The sequence below is a fragment of the Paralichthys olivaceus genome, chromosome 4 (genome assembly GCF_024713975.1).
Source record: "Paralichthys olivaceus isolate ysfri-2021 chromosome 4, ASM2471397v2, whole genome shotgun sequence".
Lineage (NCBI taxonomy): Eukaryota > Metazoa > Chordata > Actinopteri > Pleuronectiformes > Paralichthyidae > Paralichthys > Paralichthys olivaceus.
In genome coordinates, this window is record NC_091096.1 from 2,789,446 (window position 1) to 2,802,928 (window position 13,483).

Genomic DNA, 13,483 nt, shown 5'->3' on the forward strand with positions numbered 1-13,483 from the left:
TATATATATATATATATATTTTGTGGGCTGTGTTCACTGTTGGTTTACATGAGATTTGTTGACAATAATGTGACCAGACCTTTTGTCCAACACTACTTGAACGCAGCATCAGTCCTTTTATTCTGGCCTGTTTGTTTGGAACAAAAACTTTTTCCTGATGAAACGAAGTAAACGAGTGTGATCGTGGTTCCACGGTTCCTTTGCATCGCTGGTGTTTCTGCAGCAGCTCCGGCTCTGGTTTTTTTTCTACGTGTGCTTGTTTTTTCTCCGCTGGGTTTGAGAAGGTGAAGCTTGTGCTCGTGTTGTGGAGGTTGACGTGGATTCCAGGAGCGTCTCTGTGCCGATGAGTTTGATAATGTTGGGAGTGGTCTGTGTGTCGTTGTAGCCTTGTGTTGACATGAAGTACCTTTTGTGATTTGACCCAATTCTGTGCGAGTTTGAACAATAAAAAAAGCTGAGTTTACAAGAAAAGAAAGAAAAAAAAACTGGAAACCAGCTGGCGTGGTGTGTCTGATTTTATTTCAACTTTTTGTTTTTGTTCCCCTGAACTGTGCTCGGGTGCCATTTTCCATTTTAACAAAGGGTTTTGAACTTTTTCTAACTGCAGTCTCTTCTTTCGTTTCCTAACTTTCCCAAGAAAACAAAACCTGTCGAGAAAACAAAACTGTCCTTAAGTATCTCTTTGTTTATTTATTGATTTGTATATAGAGATTTGGTTTTGCATTGTACATTCTCTCCTCTCTTGGTTATAGATTAATATATTCATGTATATACGAATAAACATTAAGTTTCTGAAGGTAAAAAAAAAAAAGTTTTTCTTCTTTTGTCCTTTTTTCTTGCTGTGTGTTTAAAAACAACTATGAAAACTATTTGTGAAACTATTTTTATTGGTTTAAATTCAACATGAGTTTATCGTCGACTGTGTTTTATACAAGACAAAACGACAAACGTTCACTTAAAGAAAACAACAAATGTTATTTTTAATCTTAATGAAGAAAACACACACACACACTGACAGGAAGGAAGAAAAACAACTAAATACATAAAAAGTTGGAATCTAACATTAAATTAAAGTAAGTAGTACAAATACCTCTAAAAATACTCAACTACAAGTAAAACTCCTGTATTTTAAATATTATTTGAGTAAAATAATATAAATTCAACCAGGATTCGATCATTAGATGATTATATATAAAAAACTTATTTAATCATTTTAAACTAAATTTAAAAAAAATTGCAACTCATGATTATTTTCGTTTCGTTATTCTGACGTCGTCTCTCCGCGACGGGACGCGCCTGCGCAGTGGAGCAGATCTTTGTTGTTTGGTGTCAACATGGCGCTCAGCAAAACGTTTGGACAAAAACCGGTGAAGTTCCAGCTGGAGGAGGATGGAGACTTCTACATGATCGGGTCGGAGGTTGGTCGTTTATTCAACAAACATCTTTTCACCGGTTTAATCATTCGAGCGGAGATTTGTGGGTTTTTATTATGTTTTTTTTAACCCCGACAGTCGCTCCGCTAGCAGTTAGCCGATGATGCTAGCAGAGACGCACGAAGACTCATTCATTAGTTTTTTTTTGGTCGTTTGGTTGTTTCGCTTGTTTTTGAATCCAGAGGAGCCGCAGCGAAGAAACACGTCGAACTAAACGATCGTTCAACGGGATGAAGTTTGACCCGCAGACGTTTTATCTCCTCGGACGTTCGCCCGGGTTTCTCCATCTTAGCTTAGCATCGCTTAGCTTAGCGGCTAACGGCGTCTGCTCAGCGCCGATCACAACACAGAGGTTGTTTGTTTTTTTTATCTCTGATCTTCAACCGGAACAAATCTGAGACTCTCGCACGTGTTTCGATGTTTTGTTACGCGGGTTAAACACGTGAGTCACAATATCAACCAACGTGAGGCTGCAAGTAATACAGTGTTTTCATCACTCGCTCCATCAAACCGTAAAGAAAATGGCTGCTACAGTTTCCCAGAAGTCAACATCTCGTCTTCAGATGTTTTCTGTTTAAATACAAATAATGCTGATTGTGAAGAAACTGATCTCACGTGTTACTGTTCAAATCTGGACAATAACGTAGAAACATAGAGATGGACCGAAAGATAGAGATATAGAGATTGATGGATAGATAAATAGAGATAGACAGACAGATAGATAGATGGATGGATATAGAGATAGATAGAGATAAATAGAGATATAGAGATAGATGGATTGATAAATATAGATAGACAGATAGAGATAGATAGATAGATAGATAGATAAATAGAGATAGACAGATAGATAGATGGATAGAGATAGATAGAGATAAATAGAGATAGATAGAGATAGACAGACAGATAGATAGAAAGATGGATAGATAGATAGATAGACAGACAGACAGAAACATATATATAGAGAAAGATGGATAGATAAGTAGAGAAAGATAGAGAGATAGATAGATCCTGATTTTCTTTTACATGTATCATTGTAAAGATAATATTTTTGTGTATCGGGACAGATGTAGACATGATGATGTAACAATTAGATCACGATTGCTCATCACTGCTCCAACCACAATTGTTTATTAATAGTGAACACTCGTATAACACAACATTTATGAATAAACATCAAGGCCAATCAACTTGGTGATTGATCGTACTGGAGTTAAATCATCCAGAATTTATAAAGTCAGCACAACTTTGGAAATATACAGAACTGCAGAAAGGTCTTTATAACTCTGTGTGTCTCTGTGTTTGTCTTCAGGTGGGAAACTACCTCCGTATGTTCAGAGGCTCCCTGTATAAAAGATACCCATCACTATGGAGGAAACTGGCATCGGTAGAAGAACGGAAGAAAATAGTGGAGTCATCACACGGTCAGTAGAGTGGAGTCATCAAACACCTACAGCTGGGTGGGGGTTATATCAAGCTTTGAATCTACACATTGTACAGTGATGGATTTATGTACATACAGAAAATAACAACTAATAATTGTCGTGAATTGAATGGACAATAAAAATCTCCTCCTCCATTATCTGCTTCTTCTAGTTTTGTGCACATTTTTAAACACTGTACACTGATTATCATTTTAACAGCTGACTCAGTTTGTCAGTCAGAGGTTGTGTTCTTCGTCTGACTCGTCTCTTTTCACTCAGATCACGGTTACACTCAGCTGGCGACCAGTGTGACTCTGCTGAAGGCCTCCGAGGTCGAGGAGATCCTTGAAGGGAACGATGAGAAGTACAAAGCGGTTTCCATCAGCACTGAGCCCCCGGCCTACCTCAGGTAAAACCTCCTTTTGTCTGGAGAGTAACACTAATGTTGACCGATTCTTTTAATGAGATATTCCCCAGGAATTGTGACGGTTTGAAGTCAAAGGCAAGAAGCATTTTCATATATTTCTTTCACCAGGGAACAGAAGGCGAAGAGGAACAGTCAGTGGGTTCCGACGCTGCCCAACAGTTCTCACCACCTGGACGCCGTACCCTGCTCCACCACCATCAACCGCAGCCGACTGGGCCGCGACAAGAAGAGGACCTTCCCATTGTGGTGAGTAACAGGAACCAGCTCAGGCTGCTGGAGCGATGAAGTTCTTTATATTAAACTTATGTTAGATTCCTCACAGCTTGGACAATGTTGTGTAACCTCAGATACTTGGCCTCGGTTTTAAGTTTTTGTCCTCCGTCTTTCCTGACCAGCTTTGACGACCATGATCCAGCTGTGATTCACGAGAACGCCACTCAGTCTGAAGTCCTGGTTCCAATCCGCCTGGACATGGAGATCGAGGGGCAGAAGCTCAGAGATGCTTTCACCTGGAACATGAACGGTAACGTGTCAACAACATTTTCTCTGAACTCAGAAAACCGCTGGCATCAACGCAAAGATCCTTGTGCAAGAAATAAAGAGAGTTTATTTTCGATGCTTTTGAACATTTCAGAGAAGCTTATGACGCCTGAGATGTTTGCTGAGATCCTTTGCGACGACCTGGACCTCAACCCTCTGGCCTTCGTCCCGGCCATCGCCTCTGCCATCCGACAGCAGATTGAGTCTTACCCAACAGACAGCATCCTGGAGGAGCAGACGGACCAGAGGGTCATCATCAAGGTGCTGCTCTTCTCTGCCAGTAGCTCACACCGAGTGCTTTAATGTTCTCGTGCCGCACTTTCCCCAGACTCACGCTCGTAATGCACACTCAAACATTTTCTTTGCTCTACAGCTGAACATCCACGTAGGGAACATCTCTCTGGTGGACCAGTTTGAGTGGGACATGTCTGAGAGGGAGAACTCTCCGGAGAAGTTTGCCCTGAAGCTTTGCTCTGAGCTCGGCTTGGGTGGGGAGTTCGTCACCACAATCGCCTACAGCATCCGCGGTCAGCTGAGCTGGCACCAGAGGACGTACGCCTTCAGGTACCATCTCACACTGAACCACACAAACCTGTGGTTTAAAAACATTTGCTCTGTTTGTTCCTTTACTTCCAGTTTTCTTTGTCTCATATGGAAGATGTCCAGTAACTTTCACGTCGTGTTTAACCACCAGAAGCTTTCAGCACAGAGTCCAGCTGTATGTTGTTCATCCACTGTCTCTCTCGTTATCTTCTCTCCGCTCTATACTGCATGATTTATATTGCCCTTATGTTTTGTACATATTATTACAGCACAGAGGTTAGTGTCAGGAAGTTGATTTACATCAGAAATACTTTGTCTTACTGTGTGTGACTGTAATATAAAGGTCTTTCCAGAACACTGCAGAACTGCTGCCATGATAATCAGCAGTGATGTGTAATGTGTGTTTCATTACAAACAGGGTGCAGCTCAACAACATGTTTGTCGGATCACGCTGGTGTAAACAACAAGGCTCTTTGGCACATTCAAATGTTTGTGCGTACATTTCCCAAAACAAGACAATCACACGTGTTGTTTTTCCTTCTCTTGTTTTGTTTTCACACTTTATTTCCGCTGAGATGTTTGTAAAAATATCAGCAAAGTCAGGAACCTGATTTTCTTTCATGACGCACACGCGGCTTTTCCAGATCTTCACAACATAAGATGAATGTTCCAGTTACATGTCAAAATATTTAACTTATAGCTGCGGAGGAAAAAAAGGTCCAACGTTTTTGAAGTTTCAAGCACAATGTGTATGTTTCTGGATTCACTCAGTGTCGGAATCTTTTGGTGGAAAAAGTGACTCGACGTTTCACATAAATTAGAAAAGATCTGAAAGTAAACTAAGTAACGTCCAGCAGGAGGCAGTGTTGCAGTTCCGTTGTAAAGACAGCTCAACCGTGTTGGTCTCTTGTTTTGTGTTTTCAGTGAGAACCCCCTCCCCACAGTGGAGATAGCCATAAGAAACACAGGCGATGCCGACCAGTGGTGCCCCCTGCTGGAGACCCTGACAGACGCAGAGATGGAGAAGAAGATCAGAGACCAGGACAGAAACACGAGGTGAGTGTCGGCGCTGGTCGCTCATGAAAATATATGAAATCAGGTCGCAGAGGTTGGTTGCAGAAATAAAATCTTATATATATAATTTCTGTTCATTGATTCATGGACTGTCTGTCGCAGTAGATCATTTGCTCTTGTTGTTTTATTGACACTCTTCTCTCGTCTGCTTCACAGGCGAATGAGGCGACTGGCGAACACGGCACCTGCATGGTAGACGAGGCAGCATCTGCGCCGCTGTCGCCGCCCCACCCCCCACCCCCCTACAAGAACGGTGCTCGCCTGATTGAGGTATGACTCTGTCACGGTTCACAACATCAGCAACAAAGATGTCCCTCCATCACGCGCTGGATGTCTTTTCTGCTCGGCCGGTTCCTCGGTCCGCCGTTCACGTGCCGCTTTTTATTCTTGTTATTATTGATATTTTGTCGTCTTGGACAAAATTCCCCCCCGTAGAAAAAAATATCCCTCCTTCATGTTTTCCTCACGACCCCTCAGCGTGAAGAAGCTGCTCTCTCACTTTGACCACTGACTCTCTTACCCTGACCAGAGGGAGAAACATCACAACAACAACCAGTCTCAGATAATATATTGTTATGTTGTACTTGTTGTCTTTTTGTACATTTTAATAATTCTTACAAAATAAAAAAAACTGAAAGCTTGACCTTCTGTCTGGTTCTGTTGTAAAAGAGGGATTTATTTTAACTCCTCTGTGTTTTGAACAATCAGCCTCAAAACTCATTCACACGATCACAGTCCTGGATCAGATCCACATTTCAATATTGCTCATCTTCACAGCGCCGACTACTGGTGACAGGAAGTGACATGTTTTATACTTTGACACGCTGCATCTGGCTGGTTTACAGTATACAATATTTATAACACCTTCATTATTCTTCATCGTCAGAATTGGGACTTTTCCTCAAACCGATGAGCCACAGCGGTCCTGTGAAGGTTGATCCATAATGACTGAGCTGTATTTGTAAGCCTTCGTCACTAGAGGGCAGTGTAAGACCACGCTGGGCCCGAGGGACGAAGCTTCCTCCTCAGAGAAATCTTTCTCTCCAGTTCTTCACATTGTTTGTGTTGAAAACTCACTGACGTGTGTCGACAACTGGAGTTCATGTTTAACAGTGAACATGAGCCGTGAGAGTTTATGTTGTGTTGACTGAAGCAACGTGCCCACTGACAGTAACCGTCCAATCGGCACCAAGAATATGTTTTATGTCACTAGGTGGCAGCATTTAGATGATACGTTCTCCACCAAATATATTTTCACCAAAAAGGAAATTCAAATTCAAAAGATTTATTTTTTGTACCTGTAAGAAATGCAGAAGGTTTCTCAACCATCATTTACAAGATATGGGATTTATTTCCTTGTCACCGTGTGGTCAGCACTTAATGACTCGGACCGTTCCGTCCGCTCAGTGCTGCTCGCAGCCCTAGTTATTATTACGTCTCTTGGTCTCCCACAGGTGGTTGTGGATGGTGAGGCCGTCCACGGTCACTGACACAGTCTTTGCACCGATGGCGTTGAACTGCTTCTGCTCGGAGCTCTACCTGTACAGCTTTGTCAATCATCTTCTCGCTGATGCTCTTGCTCACACTTCTCCAAATCCTGGTAAACAAAGCGTTTTAGAAAACAGTTATTATTAACGGGAATCATATGATACAGGGGTACAACGGTTGATGATTATTTTGTAGATAAACTAATCGATCAAACATTCTTTCTTACATTTCATGAAATGAACTTGAGTAAGTCAGCAGCTGAAGGATCTGGTTCCTCTGGGGCTCGTTGACACTGTAAAATAAAAAATGAAAATGGAGCTTCATCTAAATGTCAAACTGAAGATGTATCGTGTTTTACCTGTAGAGGAGAAGTTGGAGAAAGTGTCTCTGGACGAGTTCTCTCTGCTTCTCAAGTCCCTGCTCCTGAAACATCTCCTGCTGCCTCCTCTTCTCCTCTTCTCCACGCAGGAGATCCTCCTCTGCCTTCTGTCTGATGTAGAAATCAAACACCTGCTTGTCAGCATCTTTTTGGTAGAACATTTGAATCCTTGCTTCTTCTCGTTTCAGCTCAGATTCTGCTTCAAGCTGTTGCTTACGGAGTCGAGACCTCTCCTCTTTTTTTCTTCAGTAAGAACGCTGCTCTTTTCTTCTCAAGCACATCTGCTGCCCTCGGCTCGTCCCTACAGCGTGAGACACAGAACAATGGATCATCACTTGTATTTTAAAGAAATAAGTCTGAAGTGAGGAATCAGGAATCAGCGATGGAACAATCACAAACAATTTACACAAACAAAACAATGATTACATTTTCATGCAAAGACATCACCACATAGAAGCTCATGGACGGTCCCTTTCCTCCATTGAGCTCCTCTTTAGAGATGTCGGCCTTAAGCAGCTATTTCTGTCCTGCCGTAGTCATACGTGTCAAATGCTGTAACATCTGTTGCTGCCAATGGCGTATTCACTCTACTCTTGATACTGTCCCCACAATAAGAATCAACATCCATCCTTTAAGAAAAAGGTTGAGCTTTCACTGAAACTCACGATGTTTTACCACCTTCGACTGTTTTTCTTAAAACTGAGTCACATCAGACCAGTCAAAGTTCTTCTATCCTTGACTCTGAAGTCTTTTATCTCTCGTATTGATGCTACCTCCAGTGTTGTAGATGGCGTTACCGAAAAAATGAATATTCACTCATCATCTACTCACCACTATGCCGATGGCGGGGTGGGTGAAGTGTTTGAGTCCACAAAACACTTTGGGAGTCTCAGGGGTAAACAGCTTTGCAGCCAAATCCAATACAATTAAACTAACTGGTGACCACTTCTTCAGACACAATCCTCTTCTCTCTCCTTAATGTGATAAGGAGGGAGAGGAGGAAAGAGAAGCTCCATGTGTCATGTGTCCCCCGACATTCTACACCTACAGCAGCATAACGAAGAACAGGTCCAAGACACTAGCTCCAAATTACGTCATCGGCACAAGACGGTAGCGTTCGTACATTTTGGTGTCATTTCTGGGTAGAAGGAGGAAGCGTATTTACAGTCTGTTCGGTTGGTTTCGATTACCGGCGTCCTCCAGACTCCTGTGAGTGATGGACGATGGGCAACGTAAAGCCAGTGCTCTGAATGTGTGTGTGAGCTGTCAGTGGTCGTGGAGAAAAGCTCCCTGTATATTTAATCCATTTATCGTGAACTTGACAGAAGGTAAACCTGTTCAAGAAGAGCTGCAAGTTGAGATTGAGAAAATACAGCCTGTAAACAGCCCAAAAGAACATGAACATTTTTATTTATTAGTTTTCATTTGAAGGCCAGTTTGTACTGAGGGGTTTTTATGGCACTGTAAATGTTCCTGTAGATGATTTTCCATCCTGACATGATGAACCTGGTTTCTTCATAACGTCGAACAGTCCAAACTCATATTTATCGACGAGGATGGAGTTGTGTGTTTTGTTGTCGGGGTCCCACAGATACTTGTTTGCGTGTTGTTGTGCTAAGCAGTTTCCATTTTGTCCCCGGCGTCGGACCCACAAAGGCAACAGGGTGAAAGTGCAGAGTGTGCAGACGGGCCTGATGGGATTTCAGGCCGTCGGCAGTTTGTGTGAACCAGCAGCAGAGGGGTCACGGTTCAGTCCTCTCAGCCCTCAAAGTACAAGTTCAACTAGTTTTAACATGTGGTGCCATCGAATCCCAAAATCCTTTTGGAATTTAGATTTGTAAAGAAAAGACAAAATGATTCATGATTTAGTTTCATCCTTCTGCTTCGTCGTTTTTACAAAAGGCTCCGGACTCGGTGTAAATCCTCATCTTGTGACTCTCTTGCTTACGCATCCACCAGCTCGTTTCGTGGATTTCCGATGATTTCCGTGGTCTCAGTTTTTAGTGGTGCGGCTCCTCGTCCCGCTGCTGGTCGTGGAGGGGGTGGTGGTCTTCCTCCTCCGGCTCGTCAAACATGACTCGCCTGTAAGGAGAGAACAAGAGCAGGTAGTGGAGACAAAAAGTTACATAAGCATTTATAAATTAAAATAATAAATAAATGATCTATCTGAAGTAACAACTGACAAACATTGTCGGGACGTATGTTTGCTGCGATTTAACTTAGTTTTTATCAAAAAATATCACCCAAAACCCTTCTAACCCTAATCCACAGACGTTCTGGGTTCAAACCTAACGTGTCCAGCGTGTAAACCCAACCTCTCGCCTCATGTCAGAACCCCGGCCACCCTCTCAGGATAGAAGCACAGACTTTGATATGGTCCCCACAGATCATGTTTTTTTTAGGTCTTAGAGTTCGACCTCCTCTGAGTTGGAGAAGTTATCCCAGAAAATCCTGACTCGCCTTCTGCTGAATTAATTTTTTTGGAGCTGTATTTTCAAAAGTTGTGTCGGACTCCAGAGAAATGAATTCTGGTTCTTACAGAAGGTCTGGTGTCGTCAGCAGCTTCTTTCCTCCCGGCTGGTTTGGAAACACGTCTTCCAGGAAGTAATACATGTGGCCGACGCTGATGCCTGAGGAGGGAAGGAACATCCGATGAAACTCACACGGTCCTTACATAAGTTTTACAAACTTTAAATTGAACACACTATTTATTTTTAACTGCAGATTCTGAAAATTCGTATTTCTTCCCATAGTGCACTGCAGCCCTCTAAGATTAACGCGGCCAGGTTTGGTAACTGTCTGCTCAGATGTGGTCGGTTTTTGGTGAAGTGTATAATACCGCACCCAGGAGGTCGACCACAATGGAGTTTCCGAGCAGCAGCGAAAATCCCATGAGCACCCAGGGGAGAAACGGGGCCTGAAAGTTGAGGAGGCCGAAGAAGTTCATGCGTATGAGTGGATGTCTTCTGCTCCACACGTACACGAGCATGATGATGAAGGCCTGGCCCAGGAAGAAGACGTTGGCGAACAGACCGAACAGCTGCGGAGCTTCAGGTTAAATTCAGCTCATCACTTGATTTTGTTTCACGGAGAAATCACTGAAATCAACATCTGAGTCGAGATGGAAATTTCAGTTTGACAAATGTTTCCCAGGAGAAAAAGCTGCTCTTGTTTGTTCGAGCGACCCGATGAACTTTTTCATATTTTCAAATACAAGAAGTTTAGTTTCTGGGAACTGGGGTCAGTTTGAAGTAGTCTAACGTTTCTGATCTCATATATACGGAAGCCCGTTCCTGTCAGGATAAGAATAATTAACATTATCAAAAGTTTAAATATAAATAATATTAATTTGATTTATTTGATTTATTTGACTATAAAAAAACAAATTCAACTTGTCTTATAATTTCAATTGTATCTCGACTAATGGGGACATGTGAGGACTATTTGTAGTTTTTTATTTTCCTGACAGGGACGAGTTTCCACACATGTTTCTGCCTCCAAACAATAATTAACTTTGCACTAACATGTTAAGTACAGTACTGATCCCTCAGTATTTGATGACATGAGGCAGTTTCCTAAAACTCAAGTATTTTCTTGACTAGATTCTGAAACTTCCTCCTTAAATAATTATACGCGTGAAGTTTTTCCAAAACATTTTCTCAGACCTGATGTTATTATTTACTGAACGCTGAACCCTTCACAATAAAACCCAACCCCCACAACATTCCTCTAATGTCAGCGAAGCGTGTTACCATCCTGAAACACAGTCAACACTGTACTCCCCTGAAATTACAGTAGAATCAGTCGTCATATACCTGCATCAAACCTGCGGCTCCAGAGAAAACCATAAATCTGCACGCTGACAGTTTCACAACAGCCCAGAGGGACGTCTGCAGTAAAAAGAGCCAGGACCGTATCATTACCCTGGAATGTGGACGAGAGCTTCTGGCTACAAACTGCTGAGCATCATCAAAACCACACAGGCTCGTGTCCATTACATGTTTTTAGACAGTGGACGTCCTAATTTAGACAAAGAAACAAATACTCCTCAGTAAACAGGAGCATAGTAAAAGGTGAACTTAAAGATTCAGTGTTTATCATCCGGCTTGTCGCCTTTAGTGTCGACTGAACGTTTTAATTTAACAACACATTATAATCTTGTGGTTTCTCACCGTGCAGATGATTAGACTCTGGATTTATTTGTCAGATTCGATTTGGAATTAACATTTTAAAAAACATTCAACAGTAAAATCAAAAAAAAGGACATTTACTTAAGAACAGGACTTTTCTAGTCCGCTCCGTTTATCTGACAGGACGACGAATAAAGATTTCACACAACGTCACACAGTGTGAGCTCATTTCACTGTTGAAGAAGAAACTATGGTGATGACGGTTTCCAACGAAACAGTAAATAATCATCTCCTGTCCATGCAGTTTATTAAAACTGCCTTCTGTTCTGTTCTCACAGATAATGACTGAATCTAATCCGAATGAGAAAATGCTTTTTTTGTCATTTGAGTTATTTGACCCAACGATGGAGGTGAAACTTCCCTGTTCCCAAACTGTAAACAAACTAAAGCCATGACTTTATTTTTGCGTTGTTTAGTTTGAAGCCTCTTAAAGGATACAGTCATCACGACTCCTCCAAACAGGAACATGAAAACAAAATCTGCCGTCCTGCCCCGGAAACAACCTTCCTCCAGCATCCGACAGTATCGATAACTTCCTGAGGTCAAGGTCTCTGCTGCAGGTGGTTTGTAGAAGAGTTTTTTATACATAAACACAGACTTTTACCTGCTGATCAAAAAAAGATACAGAAAGATGATGTTGAACAAGAAACTGAATCCAAGAGAACCAAAGAACAGGAAGCTGGTTATCAGACGCCATATCTGAGAGACGGAGACAAGAACAGTGTAAAAATAATGAAATGTTCTTTTTTCAATATAATAATCAAAATACAACAGAACATACAAAATACACACAAGCATCGAGTGCAGCGATATTAGACGATGAAAAACACAGGATGTCCAGGTTTCCACAAAATACTCCAGACGCTCTGGGATTCTTGTTCCTTCTTCGGACAAAACAAAACAAGAAACATAATTCCAGGCCCAGATTGTTTTTACGTTGATTGAAATTGTGGATAAATGTCACCTGATATCTCCTGATGATGAGGTCGGGGTTAAAGTAGAGCTGAAAGGGGGTGATGACATCAAGTTGCTGAAAGAAAAACACAGCGAGACACGTTGGTCGTCATTATCTTGTAGGTTTTTGATGCCAGATGTGGAATTTCAAGTATTTTCATTATTTCGACCTCAGATGAAACTTGAGTTGTGTTTATTGGAATCTCTTCAGTGAGTTTGTTGCTCAAACTTCAGTCGACACTTCAGCTTATAAACGGTTTAATCTTTATGATTCAAACTTTCACCTCTAGAAATCTGAATTAACTCTGTTCTCACGTCACAAATGTTTCCAGTTCTTCCACTTTAACTCATAATTTATTTATTTTTTACACCTGAACTCCGTTCATCGCTTTGAGGGATTTAAATCCTGAACCTCGTCGCTTCAGCTCCTTCTTAAGTTCTTCACTTCCATTAAAAGATGCACTTCATCAGATGCTTTCGCCTTTTATCCATTAACTGACTCTTCAAATTAAATCTTCTTTTATTCATGAATTGAAAGTTAAGAGTTTCAGATCCCCTGAGTTGTTGTTGTTGTTGTTGTTTCTTACCACGGCAGCAGTGGTGAGGACGCAGGCGGTCGTGTACGCTCGAGTCACCACAGGGATCTGAAAATACTCCTGAGTGAAGCTGTGAGCCATCTCTGCTGCTGCTGCTGCTTCACTGTCGCTCAGGATAAACCATCAGTGAATCAACAGCACCGCCCCCCCCCCACACTGCCCCAGCACCAGCCAATCAGATCCACCGATCAATTAACACCATCCACACCCGCACACTGTCGACACGTCACTTTCAAAACAATGATGAAACACACATGCAGACAAATCGCGTATTTTTAAATTTACTTTCTGACATCAGATATTTTCATGTGTTAAAAAAAAAGTTCCCAACAACAAGTGAACAATTACACAACAGACGAGATGACATGAGACTACTCCAACATTTATTTAAACTTATATTTTGATCATAACTTATTTACAAAATTTGACATTTAATCA

The 13,483-nt window shown here is 41.7% G+C and overlaps 2 protein-coding genes and 1 long non-coding RNA gene across 3 annotated transcripts; 1 reads left to right on the top strand and 2 right to left on the bottom strand.

Moving 5' to 3' along the window:
- The first annotated feature begins 1,305 nt into the window (after positions 1-1,305).
- smarcb1a (SWI/SNF related BAF chromatin remodeling complex subunit B1a) lies at positions 1,306-6,081 on the top strand. The gene is made up of 9 exons (XM_020104178.2): positions 1,306-1,418; positions 2,743-2,854; positions 3,134-3,263; positions 3,390-3,527; positions 3,677-3,804; positions 3,916-4,082; positions 4,195-4,385; positions 5,289-5,420; positions 5,595-6,081. Exons 1-9 carry the CDS (start codon positions 1,335-1,337, stop codon positions 5,632-5,634), a joined length of 1,122 nt encoding a protein of 373 aa, XP_019959737.1. The 5' UTR covers positions 1,306-1,334; the 3' UTR covers positions 5,635-6,081.
- Positions 6,082-6,898: 817 nt separating this feature from the next.
- Positions 6,899-7,426, bottom strand: LOC138407435 (uncharacterized). Its single transcript, XR_011240841.1, has 3 exons — positions 7,285-7,426; positions 7,153-7,218; positions 6,899-7,035 (listed from the first exon to the last, which is right to left on the bottom strand). It is a non-coding gene; the product is annotated as an uncharacterized lncRNA (long non-coding RNA).
- A 1,743-nt stretch (positions 7,427-9,169) lies between these two features.
- derl3 (derlin 3) lies at positions 9,170-13,196 on the bottom strand. Its single transcript, XM_020104194.2, has 7 exons — positions 13,037-13,196; positions 12,460-12,525; positions 12,121-12,194; positions 11,934-12,027; positions 10,150-10,345; positions 9,845-9,935; positions 9,170-9,387 (listed from the first exon to the last, which is right to left on the bottom strand). The coding sequence occupies exons 1-7, from the start codon at positions 13,124-13,126 to the stop codon at positions 9,306-9,308; spliced, it is 693 nt and encodes a 230-aa protein (XP_019959753.1). The 5' UTR covers positions 13,127-13,196; the 3' UTR covers positions 9,170-9,305.
- Between the last annotated feature and the right edge of the window lie 287 nt (positions 13,197-13,483).

Coding starts and splice junctions, on each gene's coding strand:
- smarcb1a (XM_020104178.2), top strand. CDS start 1,335: ATGGCGCTCAGCAAAACGTTTGGACAAAAACCGGTGAAGTTCCAGCTG. Junction 3,264..3,389: donor GAGCCCCCGGCCTACCTCAG/GTAAAACCTCCT, acceptor TTCTTTCACCAG/GGAACAGAAGGCGAAGAGGA. Junction 3,528..3,676: donor AAGAGGACCTTCCCATTGTG/GTGAGTAACAGG, acceptor TTTCCTGACCAG/CTTTGACGACCATGATCCAG.
- derl3 (XM_020104194.2), bottom strand. CDS start 13,126: ATGGCTCACAGCTTCACTCAGGAGTATTTTCAGATCCCTGTGGTGACT. Junction 12,028..12,120: donor TTGTTCAACATCATCTTTCT/GTATCTTTTTTT, acceptor GACCTCAGGAAG/TTATCGATACTGTCGGATGC. Junction 9,936..10,149: donor CATTGTGGTCGACCTCCTGG/GTGCGGTATTAT, acceptor TTCCCTCCTCAG/GCATCAGCGTCGGCCACATG.